This window comes from Pleurodeles waltl, chromosome 6 (assembly GCF_031143425.1).
Source record: "Pleurodeles waltl isolate 20211129_DDA chromosome 6, aPleWal1.hap1.20221129, whole genome shotgun sequence".
Taxonomy (NCBI): Eukaryota; Metazoa; Chordata; class Amphibia; order Caudata; family Salamandridae; genus Pleurodeles; species Pleurodeles waltl.
This window is the reverse complement of record NC_090445.1, coordinates 820072237-820092534: the sequence shown is the minus strand read 5'-3', so window position 1 is coordinate 820092534 and position 20298 is coordinate 820072237. Positions and strand designations below refer to the sequence as shown.

General features: G+C 43.9%; 1 protein-coding gene across 1 annotated transcript in view; it reads left to right on the top strand.

Annotated features, from left to right (window-relative positions):
• Positions 1-20298, top strand: part of LOC138301709 (STE20-like serine/threonine-protein kinase) — a 221009-nt gene that overhangs the window by 26353 nt on the left and 174358 nt on the right. The window contains exons 6-7 of the mRNA XM_069242224.1: positions 3111-3242; positions 4601-6379. Coding sequence (XP_069098325.1) covers positions 3111-3242; positions 4601-6379 — 1911 coding nt within the window. The remainder of the gene's footprint in view (positions 1-3110; positions 3243-4600; positions 6380-20298) is intronic.

Sequence of the window (20298 nt, the reverse complement as noted above, 5' to 3'; positions counted from 1 at the left end):
GTTTGTGGCTAGATCGTGTTGCCTTTAATCATGTCCTGTGTTTGTCTGCTGGATCTGTTTTTTTTTTTTTTTTTTTTACATGCCATGCACTAGTAGAAGATGAATGCTTTTTAATGATTAAAGACCATACAAATCTTGACAGTCATTTTCTTGTACTTTTTAACCATTGCAATGCCCACAAGCCAGAAAAGGAAACCGCAAATATGCATTTTATATTATCCTCACAAGACCTTGTGATATTTTATGTCTGTAAACATTCTTTTCAAATCTGGAGTTAATTGGCATTTAATTTTAATTTTATGTAACTGCTGCAGTGTTTTTCAGTTTTCAACTGATATGCTTCTGTTGCAGTACATCCACATGTTAACACCTCCGGGGCCCATCCGTATGTGCAATGGGGAGCGGGGCATGCAGCCCCCATCCCTAGTCCAACTTATGCCCTGGGATCACCATTCCCTGGGCTTGGCCGCATCTACAAAGGGGAGGCGGGCGGCAGGGAAACCTGTGTTTGCTCTAAGTAGGGGGTGGTGGCAATTTCAAAACTCACGCCAAGAAGGAGCAAACACTAATTCTGCTCCCAGCTGACCGGAGCATGAAAAATGCTCCCGCTCATTGGGAGCAGACTTCATCTGTTTCACTGCCGGCAGTGTAGCAGGACTGGAAACTGAGGAAAAGATTGCTCCCGTCTGCAGGTAGCAGCATTTTTAGCTGCTCCCTGCGGTCAAGAGCAATGCTGGAATCTCCTGGAGGTAGAGTGCTGGCAGAGGCCTAGGGGATCCCCCCACAGCCCCCAACCATAGTATGGTGGGTGCCCTGGGTGGTAACCAGGGCACTCACCCTTTGATGACTGAGCCCCAGGGAATGGGGTCCCTTGGGCCAAAATTAGTCCAGGAGGAGGACGCGCAGCCCCTCTGCCCCTTTGGATAATGGCCGTTCCCTGGGGTCCCTGGGGCCAATTTGCCCGAGGATGGGGTCTGAGTACCCCCTTCCCTTTTTTCACAATGCCGGGCCCGAGGGATGGGGTCCCCAGGGCCGAAATAGGCCTGGGGAGTGGGGCTGCACCCCCCTTTCTTTTGGAATATGGCTAGGCCCTGTTTTCCCAGGTCCAAAAATGGCCCATGGAAGGGGGGCTTGCGGGAGGAGTTTGACGTACCCCTCGCCTCTAAAATAAAAAATAAAATATATATTTTTTTTTAAACAGACGGGGCCCTCAGGGATGGGGTCCCTGGGGCCAAAATCGGCCCACAGAGGGGGACTCATGCTTTCTTCTCCAATAAATGTGCCGGGACCCAGGGGATGGGGTACTCAAGGCCTCAAGGGAAGGGGGGCTGGGTGCCTCCCTCACCTTTAAATATAGTGCCGGCTCCCTGGGGCCAAAATCGGCCTGGGTTGGCTGGGACATTATAGGTAGGAACTAGCATTAAAAAAGTAGAAATTTACTGAAAAAAACTAAAGTTACAGAAAGGTTATAGCTAGGACATATAATTTTTTTTTTAAACCTAGAAAATCAGTAAAAAAGCAACAATTATAGGGAGGTTATAGTTAGGATCCGATTTGACACACACACAGCCTTAAATAGTGAGCAGTTATTTAGTTAGTTATAGCAAGTAACTATAACTCGTGCCCTAAGCTAACTTTATCTTGAACCCTCGCCATGCACTGATAATTACCCCACATACATTCATCACTCATGACAGCTTCTGTGATATCATTGATAATATCACTTCAACATTTGCTGTAAAATTATTGATGAGAAAACTGTGAATGGCGGAATGCGAGTTATAATTATCTTAGGGCACAAGCTTCTATTGCTTGATAACTTTAACTATAACCAATACGTTTCTACGGTTTTGTGTGTGTAAAATTTGAACCTAACTTATAACTGTCCCCAGTTTAAAAAAATGAAAGGGAGCCATCGAGGGAGAAAATAGATTTTGTTTAAAGCTCGGTCTCTGGCCATTCAGCAGTTGGGTTGTATTATGTTTTAGGAAAACTTTAATGCATTATCTAAACAGGGCAATAGAGTTACAGAAAATCAACCTCATTGTGACAGTCGGTCTAAACCAAGCCCTTATCAGTGCAACTCCATCTTTTTTAAAGTTTTACCAAACGCCTTGTATGTCTTGAAGACCTCCTTAAATTCTGCATAAAACTAGACATCCTCACTGTTTACGTTGTATGTTCACCTTTAACCCTCTTTTCATATTCTCTTTTGACCCTACTGTTCTCTTCTTCTGCTTAATTTATCCTAGAATACCAACTCTTTCCTTTCCCCTTAATTCACCCCTCTTCTTAACTTCCTTTGCTCATGTCTTTATCCTGTAGCATAACACCCACTCCGCTTGAATGTTTCCATTGTTGCTGAATTTGATATAGCCCACCGCAGATTGTTAAACTCACTAAACCCAAGGCAAGGACCTTTAAGGAGGGAGAGGGTCTTTAACAGCCAGTATAGCCCAAGGTATAACAACATTCCACCCACTGACGGTGGAATGTTCTAAATGCAACAGATAAAAATAGAAAAAGAAACATTGCATTGGAGCAGAAGGTCTGTACCAGGCTTTTTGCCACTCAGCCACTCCACTCTTCAGTGGAGCTCCCAAAATTCCAGTTTAGTTTTCTAATGTATTGATTTTCGACTTCCATGTTATTTTAAATAGATTCAGGTCACTGCTGTATTGGAGATGAGAGTTTCATAGTCTAAAATATAAAAACACATTTAAAAAAAATCTAAAGGTCTCAACACTGCATTAAAACACCAGAAATGATGTATGCTCATTTGCTTTAGCCTTCTAGCCCACTGCCGAGGGCTATGTGGGCTCGGGCCTGTATAGACATGTTACTTTAAATAAGTAGGAATCCTGTCTTTTTAAGATTTCTTTGTATCTGAAATACACTTACTGGCCTAATGGTAGAGCATTTCACTCTTGAATATTCCATGTATGTAAATCACAGCACCGTGCTCATCTTTATTCTTGTTTTGTGGGGTATGGATTATTCTAATCTTCCACAGTGTCTGCAATCGTACCAGGTGTCGACTTTTATAACTTGCATGTTCTTATCGGATACAAGTTGTAAAATTGCTTCTTTTTTTTTTTTTCTTCAAACAGCATAAGTTTGTTACCACTGTTCATTCTAATAAACCAGTGAGAGACCTGATTGCAGAAGCCAAGGCAGAAGTTTTGATGGAAGTTGAGGATTCCAAAGAGGATGAAGAAGAGGAAGATACAGAAAACTCGTTGGTTTGTGAATATATTTAAAATATCCAAAAAGAAATGCAATTTTGTGAAGCCATCCATTTTTGGTTAAACATAACACACTGTATATTTTAGCTCTGACAGAACACTGAGAGCCGAATTCATAAACACATTTGTGGCCATAAACACAGGTGTACATCCGTAAATGGAACCATACACGCTTGCCTTGAATTCAAAAAGTCATTGGTCACTGGCATGCATTGCTTCTCTGCTGCTTATTTCTCAAAGAAGAAATATTCAGTAATAACCCCTATGCAAAAGATAGAGAGTGTGTAGTAAAAGGTGTAATTCAAACCCTTCCAAACCTGGAAATGGCCAAACTGTTTACTCCATCAGAGGGCTGAAGTAAATCCCTTTCCTGCATGAAAGGAAAATGGATAGTCTTCATACTTGACGAGGGCATAGAAGGAGGGGTTTCTCTACTGGAAAAAACGTTTTCCCCATAGAGAAAAAAAGTTGTGCATTTGGACATAGGGTTGCCTTTACGCAATGCAGAATTGTGCATTAAGGACACTTCTGCTTGGGAATTTTGCCGCTGTCACATACCATTCTCAATAGTACAGCTGTTCTGCTGCGACTGGTGCATCCTGCCAGGTTTCATTCTGGGATTGTTCGTCAGTTATAGAAAATTACACTTTGCAACCCAGTTTACTACTTCTTTTTGTTTAAAATAACATATAAAATTGTTTTGATTTCAAACAGATCTTTGTTTTGCCCATTCGTTTCCACACTCGTACAGAAGACACAACATAAGAGCAGGGCATCATCTTGAACATATCTGTACAATTAAATAAAATACATTAATTATAAATTATTTCTTAATTTAGGAATATATGTATTTTATATTTTTATGCAGTTTTTGAGTGCATCAAAGAACCTGATTCATGCAGAGAAGTAATTTTGCTACTGTGTTTAAAAATGTTTGCCTATTTAGTACTTTGGCATGTTTATGCTAAAAATCATTGTCAGGTTAACATGTACAATAGTAGCTTAATATATCATTTTTTTCCCATTCACTGTCAATAACTTCTAATTAAACTAAACTTTGCACAGTCTTCTCTTTACACATTTTCTTTGTTTCCATCGAAAAAGAAAGAAATTATGATTTTTTAAATACTTTTACTGCCCTACTCTTGCATTGACTGTAAGCACATTTGAGACATTTTATTACGCTACAAATACATCAGTGTAGTAACCTATCATTTTGTCAGTTCATTGGATATTATTATTTGTCTCTACATTTTTGTGAGCTGTAAAATCACAGCATGTTAGCTCTTTATATTCTCTGAAAATGTGTTCTTCAGTATTTCTCTAAAAACATGTTCTTCAATATTTTTCTACAGCCAATTCCTGCAAACAAGCGTGCTTCCTCTGATCTCAGTCTTGCCAGCTCCGAAGAAGATAAACTGTCTCAAAATGCCTCAACACTTGAATCTGTGACAGAGAAAATTGAGGGAAAAGATGCAGTGGAACCATTTAGCAACCTGCCATCTGATGATGACATGGCTGCTAGCCAACCAAAGAAGATTAAAGTTGAGAAAAAGAATGATCCCTGTTTTAATAACGAGCTAACTGGCAAAGTGGTAATTCAGAATGGTTCAGTGATAATGAACAGTGAGGATGAAAAACAATCAGTTGTTGAGAAGGTACCACAAAAAGAGGACCAGGTAAAGAAAGACTCTGGATCCCAGTTAGAAAATTATGAGCGACCAGAAGAAAAAAATGTTGTGCATGTTGCACCTGCTATGAATGACCATGTTAAAACAGACTTAAAACCAGAAGAACAGAAAGGTAAATGTGCTGAATCTATAACAAATGAGAACATAAAAATAAATTCAAAACCAGAAGAAAATAAGAATGAGTGTATCACGTCCCCTGTAACTGAGGATATGGAAACACATTTAAAATCAGATGAAAAGAATATTTGTACTGCACCTTTGATAAATGAGGATATGAATACCAATTTAACACCAGAGGAAAAGGAAAGCGTGCGTGTTGCACCCACAAAAAGTGAGGAAATAACTGATGTAAAAATAGAAAACAATTCTGAGATAAAAAACCTTGACAACCTTAAAACCTCATCTGAAAATCAGTTAATACCTCTTCACTTTGAGGGCATTCCCATCAGACCCATTGACATAATTTCCCAGGAAACTGGAGAAAGTGAGGGACAAACGGCAAGTCTACCAAATAGGACAGCAGATCTGCCAAACACAGAAAAGTGTGAAGGCAAAGCAGAAATTGAAGATGAAAAAGCCGAAGAGAGTATAGAACTTCAGAATGACGTGGATAAAAAGGTAGAAGCCGTTGAAAATAAAGACAATGAGACCCCTGAGGAAGAAATGGCTCTTGTGAAAGAGAATGATGCTAAATCTGCATCACATACTGAATCTTGTCAAGAAGCTGAGACTCTGACCAGGGAAGAGAAAGCGTCCCCGGGAGATGAAAAGCAAGGTGCTGGGACTGTGTCTGAGCCTGAACTCATAAAGTTAGAAGGTGAGGCTGCCCACTCAACTGGCTTCCCTGAGAATAAATCATTGGAGGAACCAGCCACAGTCCTTGAGGGACACCGAAATGTTAAATGCCCCAATGAGGATGTGCAACAGGATGGGAACACTACAACACATACAGAGGATCTTACTCAGGATACAAAATCAGTGGATATTCCTTCTAAATCTGTTGACTCTGCCAGGACTGAGATCTCCCAAGGTCAAACTGGAAATGAAGTGCCTAAAGCAGAGCATCTAGCAGAAGGTGGAGGTGAAGATACGCCAAAAACAGTCATTACTCCAGAACCTTTAATATCGCCCGCTACGTCTGACCTGCCCAGTGTTGTACCTACTATCAGTGTCCACTCTGATGAGACTCTCATGAAAGTTGAATCTGCCCAGGCCGTGAGTAAAATCACACCACCATTGGAACCTGAAAACCAAACGGAAAATGGTACAATATCTCCCCCCACATTGGATAAAATCTCACCACAATCAGAACCTCAAAGTCAGAAGGAAAATGACACTGATTCCGGAACAGGATCCGCTACCGATAACAGCAGCATTGACCTGAACTTGTCCATTTCTAGTTTCCTCAACAAAAGCAAAGAATCAGGATCTATGTCTTTGCAAGTAAGTGCATCCACTCTGTTACTGGGTAGGGTTTATCACCATATCATTTCACATTTTGAAATTGTCATGTTTCCAAATGTAAAGTTGGCTCACAGTAGTGAGGTTGCTAGGTTGCTGACATGTTAGTGGCTAAATAAATCAGTAGGTTTGACCGGATTCAGCTTGAGGTCATTGTTTTGGGATCAGCCCCAATAAGTTGGTCACTGAAAACATTGTGTATGTTTATGAAAATAACTTAGGTGGGCTCTGTTTAGTGTTCCTCCAAAATGCATCCATCATAGCTCAGCATTATGAGTGACATTCATTAGTAGACTTACTTAAAAGGCTTAATATGTCAAATGTATGTGATCTGAATGTTCTTTCCTTCTGTGATATCAGGTATCTTTTTTATTCCTTTGATTATTTGGATGTCATAATTTTGAATCCTAGTCCACCATTGTGATGGATCCTTCCTATAATAATTTTAGATTTCACTATGGACTCCATGCCACAGAACAGGCATCTCATATGCTGGCTGAACTTGCTCTCAGCTGAGTTTAATTTCTTGTGCTTAACTTCTAAATGTTTATATAGTGTATTTTCTGTACCTACATATTTTTTTCCTTTAGACTAGTATCTGTATATTTAAAAAAAATAAGTCACCAGAGTGAGGGCCTTTTTCTGTGACCTTCCCAATCTGTAGTTAATTGCACAAGCATGACATCTAATGGAAATGTTTTGGTTACATTTTCATTTTTTGCAATGGTGGCTTTGTGTCTTTCACTAACCTTATCAGACTGAACTTTGCAATTCTTTGCATGGTTTGTCTAACTTAGGTGATTCTGCCTTGGGACCTCAGCAGAAGTCGCAACCTGTACATGTTATGAGAGAGCCAACCCAAACTCAGTGTGATTCAGACAAACCCCTACCACTACCCAGGAGTCACCCTCAAGCACTCCACAATCTTTTTCAGCTGTGATTCAGAACATAGCCATTATGACCCAGGTGATGACAATGGATCTTATGGACCTACAGGAGGCCAAAGGACTGGACATCTCTCCCGACACTGGGTTGAGTTACCCACACTCAAGCCCCATCCCCTCTGGACTCCCAACAGATGAATCAGCCTCTTTCTCTGTAGTCGTCCAGCATGAAGCATAAGTTGCAGCTACCACCTATTGACGTCAAAGCCACCATAGTAACAGAGGAGCTAGAGCCCATGCAGACCTTCACAAACCCACTTAACATATTCAGTGAAGCTCTGATTGACACTCTGATGGGCACCTGGGACAAACCATGCTCCTGTCTGCTGGTAAATGGGAAATTTGTTAGATGCCATAGATCTGCCCCAGGAGACACTGTCTTCCTCACACAGCATCCCCTGCCCAAGAGCCTGGTGGTCCAGACCTCTATCAGTAGGTTGGAACCAAACTAATTCCCTACAACTCATCTTGATCCTGGTAGCAAGTAGAAATATGTGGACACATTTGGAAAACAGATGATAACCTGGAGGTTACCTCAGCTAGGTTGGCCTTTTGTTCAGTGAGTGCTTAGCAGCCTCTGAGAATGATATTCACATCCACTGTGTGACATGGTCAAGAAGAACGTGCTGACAGTTCCTGATCAATTTAGCTTTAGCCTGGGGCAGATAATTCACAATGGCTAATACGCAGCAAAAAAAGCCATCCACTCTGGGCTGATCACTACTGAATGCTTAGGCTATGCAGTTTGTACTGGTGTGGTGATTCAGCGCCACACATGTATGAGAGACGCAGGTTTTTCGGGTCATGTCCAGGTGTGATTAGTGGATATGCCATTTGACTGCACATGTTGCTTCAGACATTAGGCAGACTTTGGAGCACTTTAGAGAAAGCAGAGCCACAGCACGCTCCCTGAGCCTTTTTTTCAGAAGCCCATTGATTCTCGGGGTCAGGACGATGCTACCTTGAGTCTGCCTCCTTTCACCACCAGTGAAGCTTGCTGTAAAGGCATCCAGTTTTGGAGTGGTCAGGAAATGGATGAGGGAAGGGAACTACAAGGGAGGGAAACCTGGAAAAGAAGACAATCCACTCTTATTATTGTTCCTTTGATAATCACTTCACACCTTCATATAAATGTAATAATGAAGTCTTGGTTCACTGTGATTAGCTGAAAATATACCCACTTCTTCTTATCATAGTTAGCAGGAGATTGTGAATCCTTTCAAAAATCTATACATGTGAAGGAAACAGTGTTTAACTCTAGTGCATCTTTTCTTCAAACATTTACTCAATAAAAAGGCTAACAAAGAATAAGAGCATACCTAGAAATTTCGTTTTTATATAGTTTGTTTCTTCTAAAGCTTGGTTCTGTTGTCCTCAATAGTTAAGTTCAATAGTGTTCTTACTAGTTCAGTATATATCAGAATGTTGACATTACCTCATCTCAAGAGAATTTGAGCATCAGTGTGATTTGTTTTTGAACAATTCACATTAAGGTTTCTCCACTTGTTACTCTAGTTCCTTTGGGAGGTTTTAAATGATAAGGTTTTCACTGTTTAATTAAGGTATTTTTCTTTCTAAGTTTGTTCTCGTAACAGTCTGGTTTATTCCAAAGAAATAGTGTTGCACTCACTTTTAGTTTCATTTTCGATTTTAAAGTTTAATTCACTGATTAGCGCAAAGAATTGCCTTGATGGCCACTTGTTGCTCCTTTCATCGAGTTTGCACAGGATATTAATATTTTCTTTGTAATGAAATTGGTGGCAATCGACCAGTGGCTAACACCTTTCTGCACCTGTGCGCAAGTATCCCAAGGAGTTTCACCCCTTTCAATGCTTCGTAAGGCATTTGACACAAACGCAGCGCTAAGGCCCACTGCCCCTGCAACAAATCTGCCAGTTCTTTCGGGGGTCAGGGTTTCAGTCGATAAAGTCCAGGCCAGTAATGTCAACTTAGTGTCTAGTCTCCTGCTCCCCTGACCTCCGTCTCTGCTTCCAAGCTGCTTTAGTTTGCAGGAGGCAGAATAAGTTATTAACTCCAAGGGACTATTTGTTGATTCTACAGCAGGTAGTTCTTGTTCTTTTGGACAGAGGAGCCATAGAGAGGGTTTCAGCATTACAAATTGAGACTGGATATTATTATTGTGCGTTTCTTGTGCTGAAGAAGGATGGAGGCCTTTGTCCTAACGTTCTTCGACTTCAACCTGTCACTTGGACAATGCGATGCGTGAAGAGCGACAGCGCACTAGGCCTGCATTCTCAGAGCCTACTTCTGGGTTGGCTCTGTGCCTCCCCAGGTTTCCGGGCACGAGAGCTACCACCGCCCAACTGAGTTAGTTTTATGAGGCTTTGCACCTCATTTTTGGGCAGACCAACACCCTGCGACACCTTCGGGCCCAATAGGGTCAGAGGGGGCGGCCCCCTTGAGTTCTGCGCTGGTGGCTCTGGAGAGCCCCTCGGGATCCATTGTTGGATCGTGCTGACATCAGTCATGCCAACACGACCTTCCTCTGTGCCGGCAAAAACATTGACGCTTCCAACGTCAGTCGGGCCCATGATCGACGTCTTCCCCATACTTATAACTTACTCCGGCCGGGAGCCAGACCGACATCGTTCGACGCCAGTTCTGTCTTCGATGGGGCCTACATACCCCAGGTTAGATCCTGACCATTATTCTTATGGGATTAGGTACGGGTTAGTGTGAAGGGGTTGCTGGACCCTTTAGAATTCTATCTGGAAGTGGACTGGGCACATGAATTGGGTGAGGCTGGCGGTCTGGATACCTCTCCTGATGCTGTCATATTTTCTTCCCCTACTGTGGCTACAGTGGAGGGAGCATCATATTCTATGGTGGTGAGAAGGGCGTCCTCGGCCTAGAGCTACCTTCTCTGGCAGTAAGGACGAACCTTCTGACAGAGGTGCTTCAGCCTGGGACTTCCACCTCAGAACCCTTTTCATCTTTTAACGAAGCACTCAGTGATTTCCTACTGGCTACATGGTCCAGATACAGCACAGGGGCTCCTGTGAACAGGACAATCACCCGCCGCCATTGTGCATTCCCATCCGCACCCCCAGATAGGAAATCCAAAAGACTGTATCAGATTGGAAAGACATTGTTCTCTTCCTCCAGTCTGGCATTGCAGTCTGTGAATACTGCATGCCTTTTGGCCTGCTATTCCCATGCCCTATGGGCTACGGTCACCCAGGTTTTGCCGCGGGTCCTGGCCGTTCTCTCCCAAATAGTTTCTGACGGAAGAGATGCAGCCAGATTCACAATACATTGTGGGCTGGACATGACTGACTCACTCAACTATGTCAATTTCCTACCAGCCACTGAGTTGTGCATGCTGCACAGCCCCTGCATGTCTGCAGATGCGGGTTTCCCACGTGCTCAAGTATCCCACGTGTCCAACACCGTGTCCACCACCGCCCCCACTGCATCTTCCAAACCTTACTAGTCTGTCGCTCCATCCCAGACCAGTTGGGGGCAGGATTCGCCATCAGCTGCCCCACTGGGAATCTATCATGATGGACAGGTGGGTTTTGCAAATATTCCAGAGGGGCTACTTGCCATGCCACCATCTTATGATTGAATAGTGGAGGATCACTTGGCACTTCTCCGCGAAGAGGCTATGGCTCTCTTGGCCAAGGGAGCCACAGCATGGGTCCGTGTGCCAGAAGTAGGTTGTGGTTGTTATTCTTGCTACTTTCTGGTGCCCAAAAAAGACAAGGGCCTTCGCCCTACCCTAGACCTCCGTGTCCTCAATCACTTCCCCAGAAAGGAGAAGTTCAAAATGCTCACTCTGGCTCAGGTCCTATCTGCTCTAGACCCTGGAGACTGGATGGTAGCATTGGACTTGCAGGACACCTACTTCCACATTACTGTCCTGCCTGTCCACAGACGTTCCTTGCGGTTTGTGGTAGGTCACAAGCACTTTTATTTTACCGTGCTCCCTTTGGTCTTACTATGCCACTTTTGTGTTCACAAAAGTGATGGCGGTGTTCGCAGCTCATCTGCACAGACTAGGGATTTAAGGCTTCCCCTACCTTGACGACTGGCTGTTGAAGGCGAGCTCGCCCCAGGCTGTTGTCTCCCACCCGACTACGGCGAACCCCCTGCATTCGCTGGGGTTCACTATAAACGTGGCAAAGTCACACCTGACTCCCTCTCAGTCGCTCCCTTTAATCTGAGCTCTTTTGGACTCAGTGCGGCTTTGAGCCTGTCCTCCCAGAAAGCTAGTCCAGGCTGTTCAGGCTATGGTACAGATGTTTCGACCTCTGTATTGGATTTTGCTGAGAATGATTTTGCAGCTGCTGGGCTTCATGCTTCCTGCATCCTGCTGGTGACACATGCAAGATGGCATATGCGGGCTCTGCAGTGGGACCTAAAGTTCCAGTGGGTGCAGCATCAGGGAAATCTCTCTGACATGGTCCAGATCTTGGAGGGAACTGCGCAACATCTGCAGTGCTGGATTTTTTCGAGTCAAGATTGGGTCAGACGTAGCTCCTTCTCCCATCCCCAACCAGATCTAACTGTAGTGACAGATGCTTCACTCATGGAATGGGATGGCCACATGGGGAGGCAGAGATCAGAGGACTCTGGTCTCCGGAGGAGTCCGGGCTCCACTTCCGTCTTCTGGAGCTCAGGGTGATCAGGCTTGCACTGAGAGCATTCCTTCCCTCTCTCAAAGGGAAAGTGGTGCAGTTGTTCATGGACTACACTACCGCCATGCGGTACTTCAACAAACAGGGCGGAGTGCGGTCGTGGACCCTTTGTCAAGAGTCTCTGAGCTTCTGGACGTGGCTGGAACATCAGGCATTACCCTGGTGGTTCAACATCTGGCAGGCTTTCTGAAAGCCAGAGCAGACGAACTCAGCGGTCAATGCATAGTCAGTCACAAATGGCATCTCCATCCGGAGGTGGGCAATGTCTCTTTCAGTGGTGGGAGGAACCTTGGTTAGATCTTTTCGCCTTTGCAGAGAACACTCAATGTCAGTTGTTTTGCGCGTCAGAGTTTCCAAGGTGGAACTCGCTCTGCGACGCTTTTAGTCTCAAGTGGAACTCAGGCCCCATTTCTGTCCAGAGTTCCGAAGAAGATCAAGAACCACTGAGCCCAAATTATCCTTGTGGCTCCGGATTGGGCACCAAGACTATGATATCCAGAGCTATTGAGCATGGCAGCAGATCCTCCAGTCAGACTGCCTCTGGAGGATATTCTGTCACACCAACAGGGGATGGTACTCCACCCGAACCTGTCAAATCTTCACCTTCATGCGTGGAGATTGAGTGGCGGCAGTTGACAGCTTCTGACCTTCCGCCTGAAGTCTCTGACATTATGTTTGCAGCCAGGCGTCCCTACACCAAAACGGTATATGCCTGTCATTGGCATACATTTGTGGCATGGTGTTCCAACTAGTCTGTTGATCCCCTTTCTGCACCTCTCTCTGGGGTGCGTTTGTTCTTCCTTTCCTTAGACCAGCAGGGCTCTGCACTGGGCACCCTTAAAGGTTATTTATCGGCTGCCTCAGCCTTTCTTAAATTGCCAGACCAACCTTCCCTTTTTAAGTCTCCTATTGCTGGTAGATTCCTTAAGGGGCTCAACCATTTATTTCCTCCCACTCCATATTTCATGCCCCAGTGGGACCTCAATCTTGTCCTCACTTACTTAATGTGTGCCCCCTTTGAACCGTTACACAATCGTCCCTTGCATCTCCTTACTCTCAGAACTGCATTTCTTGTTGCCGTCACCTCTGCTCTCAGAGTGAGTGAGCTTCAGGCTCTTTCTTCAAAACCCCCATTTGTCTCTGTTCACCCTGACAAAGTGGTGCTACATACGGGGGCCTCCTTCCTTCCCAAAGTAGTTACACCTTTTTAAGTAGGCCATATCCATCACTTTGCCTTCTTTTTACGCACCTCCACATCCTTCTCATGAAGAGGTGAGACTCCACCGTCTGGATCCAGAAAGAGCATTGGTGTTCTACCTCAATAGTACCAAAGATTTCCGGGTGGACGATCACCTCTTTGTTGAATATGAGGGTGACAAGAAAGGGAAGGCAGTGCCAGAGCGCACTATCTCACGGTGGGTACTACTTTGCATCAAAATGAGCTGCGCTTTGGCAAAAAAACAACCCCAAGAGGGCTTGCGCGCTCACTCCACTAGAGCAACTGCTGCTACCACAGCGTTTGCACGCAGAGTACCTGTCCTGGATATATGCATGGCAGCAATGTGGGCATCCCTGCAGATGTTCACAAGACATTACTGCCTGGACAATCCGGTCCGCAGAGACGGCTACTTTGGTCGTTCGGTCCTGCAGGGCTTCTTAGTATGATCTTGGTTTGCAGCCCACCACCGAGGATGGTATTGCTTGGGTATCTATTCTAAGGTAAGGAATCTACAACTAGAAGTCTCTATCAGATGAACAAGTTACTTAGAATATGTCTCTGCCAGGTAAATCATTACCAAAGGTTAGTAACTTGTTCTTCAGTATATCAACATTTTCAACGCAAAACTGTCCTATTTTTTTTTTCTCAAAAAGTGAGTAGTTGTGGTTTTTAGGCCCTACCTCTACCGGTACCTAGGGAAACATAGAAAATCTGTGCATTTTTAAAAACGAGACACCTAGGGGAATCCAAGGAGGGGTGAGTTGCGTGGATCCCATGAGGTTTGTTTTACCCACAATAACCTGCAAACCTCAAACGTTGCCTGGAAACATACATTTTCCTTACATTTCTGTGATGAAAACCTCCAGAATCCACATGAATCCACAAAATTCCTATAGCTCAGCATTGCTTCACTAGTGCCAATAAAAATGCTGTGCCACTTGTGTGGCTGGGCCTAGTGCCAGTGACAGGAACTTATCAAACCAAGGACAATGTGAGCCCTCGCGTAGGGCCTCTGTTGACATCAGTTGTATCCATACCTATTGCTGGCGTTAGTTACCTCTAGCTGCCCCTTCAGAGGGGCCGAAAGACTGTTCGCTTTTTCTGACAGACCCCACACCTACAATTACAAAATGAGAGAGAGTACAATGGCAAAAACAAGGACCCATATTGGGGAGCAACTCTTGCCCTAGGGGCCTCTCCCTGAGATACATTTTTAAAAATGCCTTATATCTAGTGGTTTTCTGCCCCCACGCCCCCACCGCCCTGGTGGGCCGGTCCAGTCCGTCCTGGGTGGGGGCAGAAAACAGCCAAAATAATGCCTGAAACACTGAAAGTGAAATGAGCCATTGTCACTGTAATGCACGCCGATCGTCATTACAGTGTAAAAAAAAAAAAAAATGCCTGGGGAAGCTCAAAAAAACAAACAAAGGTGCAACAGAAACGGCAGAGAGATTTGGTGGTCCTGTGATGAGGATGTACGGTTCCGTCCTCAGCATGCAAGGGATTAAAATACCCAGATCTTTCACTTATCTGGGTGAGTGAGTAGGCATCTTGGCACGGAAACTGTATGAAGCATACAGGTGAAGGCTCACACTTGCCATAATATTTTTTTTTTTTTTGTTTTAGTGCATTGCTGTTGTTTGTTTATCCTGATTGAATTGTATCCTGAAGTTTGCTCACAAAGACAGTGTGCTCCAAATTTTCTCTTGTTCACCAAATTGCATGTTTTGAGCCTTACTTTTCATTCCCTATTGAAAACAGCAGACACATAGCATTCCTGCCTAGGGTCTTGACTCATTGCAGTTGGTCTGTCTGACGATTCTCCATGTGGCACCCGGTCTAAAACTAGCTTCTGATAACTTGGATTTTATAGCTTGAAATATCTTTGTGATGTGAAACATTTTCCAAAGAAACTAAGAAAAGGGCATTGCACATGGTCTAGCAATTGTTTTGTGTTTTTACATAAGTCCAGTGTTACTGGTATATCCTGGCTAACAATAAAATATTATTCTCATGAATTGAATCCTTCCTTGGTACAAATATCTTCCGATCACATGTATGTATTAAATCAATATTCATGAAATATATTGGCGAATAGAGCTCATGCGTTTTCTGGTTCTTATCCTTTTTCACAAAAAATGATAATGATTCTTTCCACAACACATGATTGTCTAAACCGCTAGCCATCTGAAAGATGCTCAGAATGAGTGCCAGTTAATCAATAAACATAGTCAGCTCAGTGGGAGTCCTGTCTGTTTAAGATACCTTGTAAATTTCAAGGCCCATTGATGCCACTGTTACTGCTACTGATGTAGTGCCCTCACATTTACTGTTAAAGTGAAATTCAGGCAGTCTAGTGTCCTAGAAACATTGTTTTACTATTTATCATTGCTACCCATGCATTGTTTTTCCTTTCAAGTGTTATTCAAAGAATCCTCTTTCATTATTTCTTCTCTTCTCAATTGCACTATGTATTAAGGTTTTTTTTAGTATTCCTATACTGCTTTAGTCAACATTGCTGATTTTTTTTTTTTTTCTTCTCATAGTTACTTTGCATATTCTGGCAATTCTGCAACAGGTCTGGTTGAATCACAAAAGTTGTATGCATATTTTTTCTTTAAAGGCACTTTACTTTTTAGTTCATTATCTATTTCACCTTGACCTCTCGCTGGCAATATGCCACTTGCCATTCAACAAAAAAAGCTTATCAGTTTACACTTAGTTTGGTTCTGCAAGCTGAATCCTGTATACATTCATATTTTTCAACAAATTGAGGATCATTGAGAGTAGTTCCCCCCCCCCATATGTGATCCACCAGTCTCTTTTTTTTTTTTTCTTTTTTTTGCTGAGGCGAATACCAATCCTGTAGCAAGTGTCCATTACAAATGATGAATCCATCATGTGGTGGGATGCAACATTTTAGGCAAGACACCTTGTGGCATGTTTTTAACCTGTATTTTCCACATAAGATGTATGTGTTAGTATTTCTTGTACATATCTTATATACATGTGTCCCATACCAGCAGTTATATCCAATTTTACATCATTAGCTATTTTTAGGTCGAGTGTAAGCGTTCAACCTTCTGTATACGTTTAGTATACTTACTGTGGGCTTAAAGCTATTTCATTTGTTAGTTTAAGTGTCACTTAAAAATCCTTGCTTGGTAGTGGTCAGTCATGTCTCTTTGTCCCTCCTGTGTGGGACCAACTAAGGTAAAATGACACTTTGTCCTGTTTATCTAGTCTGTAGAGATTTGTTTTTTTTAACTTTGTTTCTTGCTCGTCTCCAAGGAAGCTGCCCTTTTCACCTGCAGAGCATTCTAGCTTCGTAACATTTGGACTTTGACTTTGTGGGCTCTCTGCTTCCTCACTCAGCTGCCTGGCTCTTGTCATTCCTTGGAGTGTGCCTGTCTGCGATCTGGTGCAGACAGCGAGGGAGGATCGCTTGATAGTATTTTTATTCACTTTTGTAAGCACTTTTATATTTTTATTTTAAACGGCGAAACACTACGCGTTTAATTTAACTATTTCACAGCATATATCTATTTCTAATTAGTAATATAAAAGCTTCAAAATTTTTGCTTTACCAATATGTATTTCTTTATACACACTGTTCGGCAAACATTGCTTTTAAATGTACTTCCATTTGGGACTTGTAGGGATGCAATTACTTTGTTTTCTACTACTTCTGCTTTTGTATAATTTATTAAACATAGTGAGTACATTTATATTATTTTTATTTGTATGTGTGTGTGTGTGTATATATATATATATATATATATATATATATGTATATGTTCAATGGCATGTGTAGCTGCAGATACACATGCTGTGCACATCCCGCCATCTAGTGTTGGGCTTGGAGTGTTACAAGTTGTTTTTCTTCGAAGAAGTCTTTTCGAGTGACGAGATCGAGGGACTCCTCCCCTTTCGGCTCCATTGCGCATGGGCGTCAACTCCATCTTAGATTGTTTTCTTTCCGCCATCGGGTTCGGACGTGTTCCTCTTCGCTCCGTGTTTCGGTTCGGAAAGTTAGTTAAATCTCGGAAAATTCGACGGTATTGTTTGCGTTCGGTACCGGGTTAGTTAACGCACATCAACACCGAATTTTGAAGAGCTCCGGTGGCCCTTCGGGGTTTCGATTACCCGGCGGGGCCTGGTCGGCCCGACCACGTGCGTCTTCACGACTAATGGAACGGACCCCATTCCGCTTCTGCCCCGAATGCCACAACAAGTATCCTTACACAGATCAGCATCTGTCGAGGAAAACGCTAAGAGACCGGAGAGCAAGAAGACTCCAAATGGCGTCGGCGCCGTCAGGACACCAAGACTTGGAAGAAGAAGAAACCTTCTCCATCGCGGATTCAGACTCGGATGAGGTCGAAACCGAACAGACGCCGAACACCGTGAGTAAGACGCCTCTGCCCAAGACTCACGGAAAATTCACTAAAGCCCAGGGGACACCACCGCCAACAGGCCATGGCTTAACCCGAAAATTAGGTGACCGGCCATCGGCACCGAAAAAGGGCACACATGTGTCGAAGTCATCTGACTCTGGTCGAGATACCGGCACAGAACAGACTCGACCCCGAGACACCGGGTCAGAGCAATCTCGACATCGAGCGAGCGGCACCGAAACGAGTCGGCACCGAGATATCGGAACACCGAAAGGCAAAAAAGTGTCTTCGGAGCCGAAAAAGACGGTCGAAAAGGTTTCAATACCGAAACATCTGGCCTCGAAGCCGAAACCAAGTTCCTACACCGAGGAACAGGGCCTGTCCTCACAGATGCAAGGACACAGATTCGGACAGGAGCTATAGGCAGGGGAGCCAGATTACACTCAAGGAAGGCTCCACATTCAGAAGGACACAGGAAAAATCAGTACTCTCCCTCCAATCCGAATTAAAAGGAAACTTGCCTTCCAAGAGAAAGACAAGCAACCACAAGCAAAGGTGGCAAAACAAATAACTCCGCCACCATCACCACAGCGCTCACCACAACCATCACCGGTAGCCACCCCACCAATGATGCAGTCTCCAACTCATACAGGAATGAGTCAAGATGACCCTGACGCATCTTTTTGATGCGCCAGTATCAGATAACAGTCCCGACTGTTATCCAGCGAGACCATCACCACCTGAGGACAGCACTGCCTACACACAGGTGGTGTCAAGAGCAGCCGCATTTCACAATGTCACCCTGCACGCAGAACCAATTGAAGATGACTTTTTGTTAAATACTCTGTCGTCCACGCATAGCCAGTACCAGAGTCTCTCCCTATGTTACCGGGAATGCTGAAACACTCAAAGCAAGTGTTTCAAGAGCCTGTGAAAGGCAGGGCCATCACTCCAAGGGTGGAGAAATAGTACAAACCTCCACCAACAGACCCTGTGTACATCACGCAGCAATTGACACCGGACTCAGTGGTAGTAGGGGCAGCTCGCAAAAGGGCGAGCTCACACACCTCGGGAGATGCACCACCACCCGACAAGGAAAGTCGAAAGTTCGACGCAGCGGGGAAAAGGGTCGCGGCACAAGCAGCCAACCAATGGCGCATTGCAAATTCACAGGCCTTGCTGGCTAGATATGATAGAGCTCATTGGGACGAAATGCAACATTTCATAGAACATCTACCCAAAGAGTTCCAAAAGAGGGCACAACAAGTGGTGGAAGAAGGCCAAAGTATCTCTTAACAACCACATACGGTCGGCAATGGATGCAGCAGACACAGCTGCAAGGACTGTAAATACAGCGGTCACCATACGGAGACACGCATGGCTACGCACCTCAGGATTCAAGCCGGAAATTCAACAAGCGGTGCTGAATATGCCTTTTAACGGACAGCAGTTGTTTGGGCCGGAAGTGGACACTGCTATCGAGAAACTGAAAAAGGACACAGACACTCTACTCCCCACAGAGCAGAGGCACATTTCGGAAAACACAGTTTAGAGGGGGGTTTCGAGGACAAAACACAGAACCCTCAACCTCACAAACAAGACCCACATACCAGAGCCAGTATCAGAGGGGGCGTTTTCGTGGACAATACAGGAGTGGACAGTTCCCTAAAACTAGGGGAAGTTCCAAGGTCCCAAAACCCCTCAAAATAAACAGTGACTTCAGTGTCACAAATCCCCAACACATAACACCAGTGGGGGGGAGACTAACAGATTTTTACAGCAACTGGGAGGAGATAACAACAGACACGTGGGTCCTAGCCATTATCCAACATGGTTATTGCATAGCATTCCTATAATTCCCTCCAAATGTCCCACCGAAAACACACAACATGTCCAAACAACACATGGATCTATTACAACTGGAGGTCCAAGCGTTGTTGCAAAAGGATGCAATAGAACTAGTACCAAATCATCAGAAAGGAACAGGGTTTACTCCCTGTACTTTCTCATACCCAAAAAAGACAAAACTCTAAGACCCATTTTAGGTCTCAGAACACTAAACCTTTACATCAAATCAGATCACTTTCACATGGTAACACTTCAGGACGTAATTCCCTTGCTCAAACAACAAGACTACATGACAACATTAGACCTCAAGGATGCGTATTTCCATATACCCATACATCCTTCACACAGAAGATACTTAAGGTTTGTAATCCAAGGGGTACATTACCAGTTCAAAGTGTTGCCATTCGGAATAACAACAGCACCAAGAGTCTTTACAAAATGCATTGCCGTAGTGGCGGCCCATTTCAGAAGACAGCAAATACATGTGTTCCCGTATCTAGACGACTGGTTAATCAAAACCAATACGCAAGAACGGTGCTCACAACACACAAAATATGTTATAGAAACCCTTCACAAGTTAGGGTTCTCACTCAACTACCAAAAATCACACCTACAGCTGTGTCAAACACAACAGTATCTGGGAGCAACAATCAACACAAGAAAAGGGATTGCCACTCCAAGTCCACAAAGGGTACAGGCATTCCAAAACGTAATACAGACCATGCACCCAAACCAATGGTTTCAGGTAAAATTTGTAATGAAACTGCTAGGCATGATGTCCTCATGCATAGCCATTGTCCCAAACGCAAGATTACACATGCGGGCCTTACAA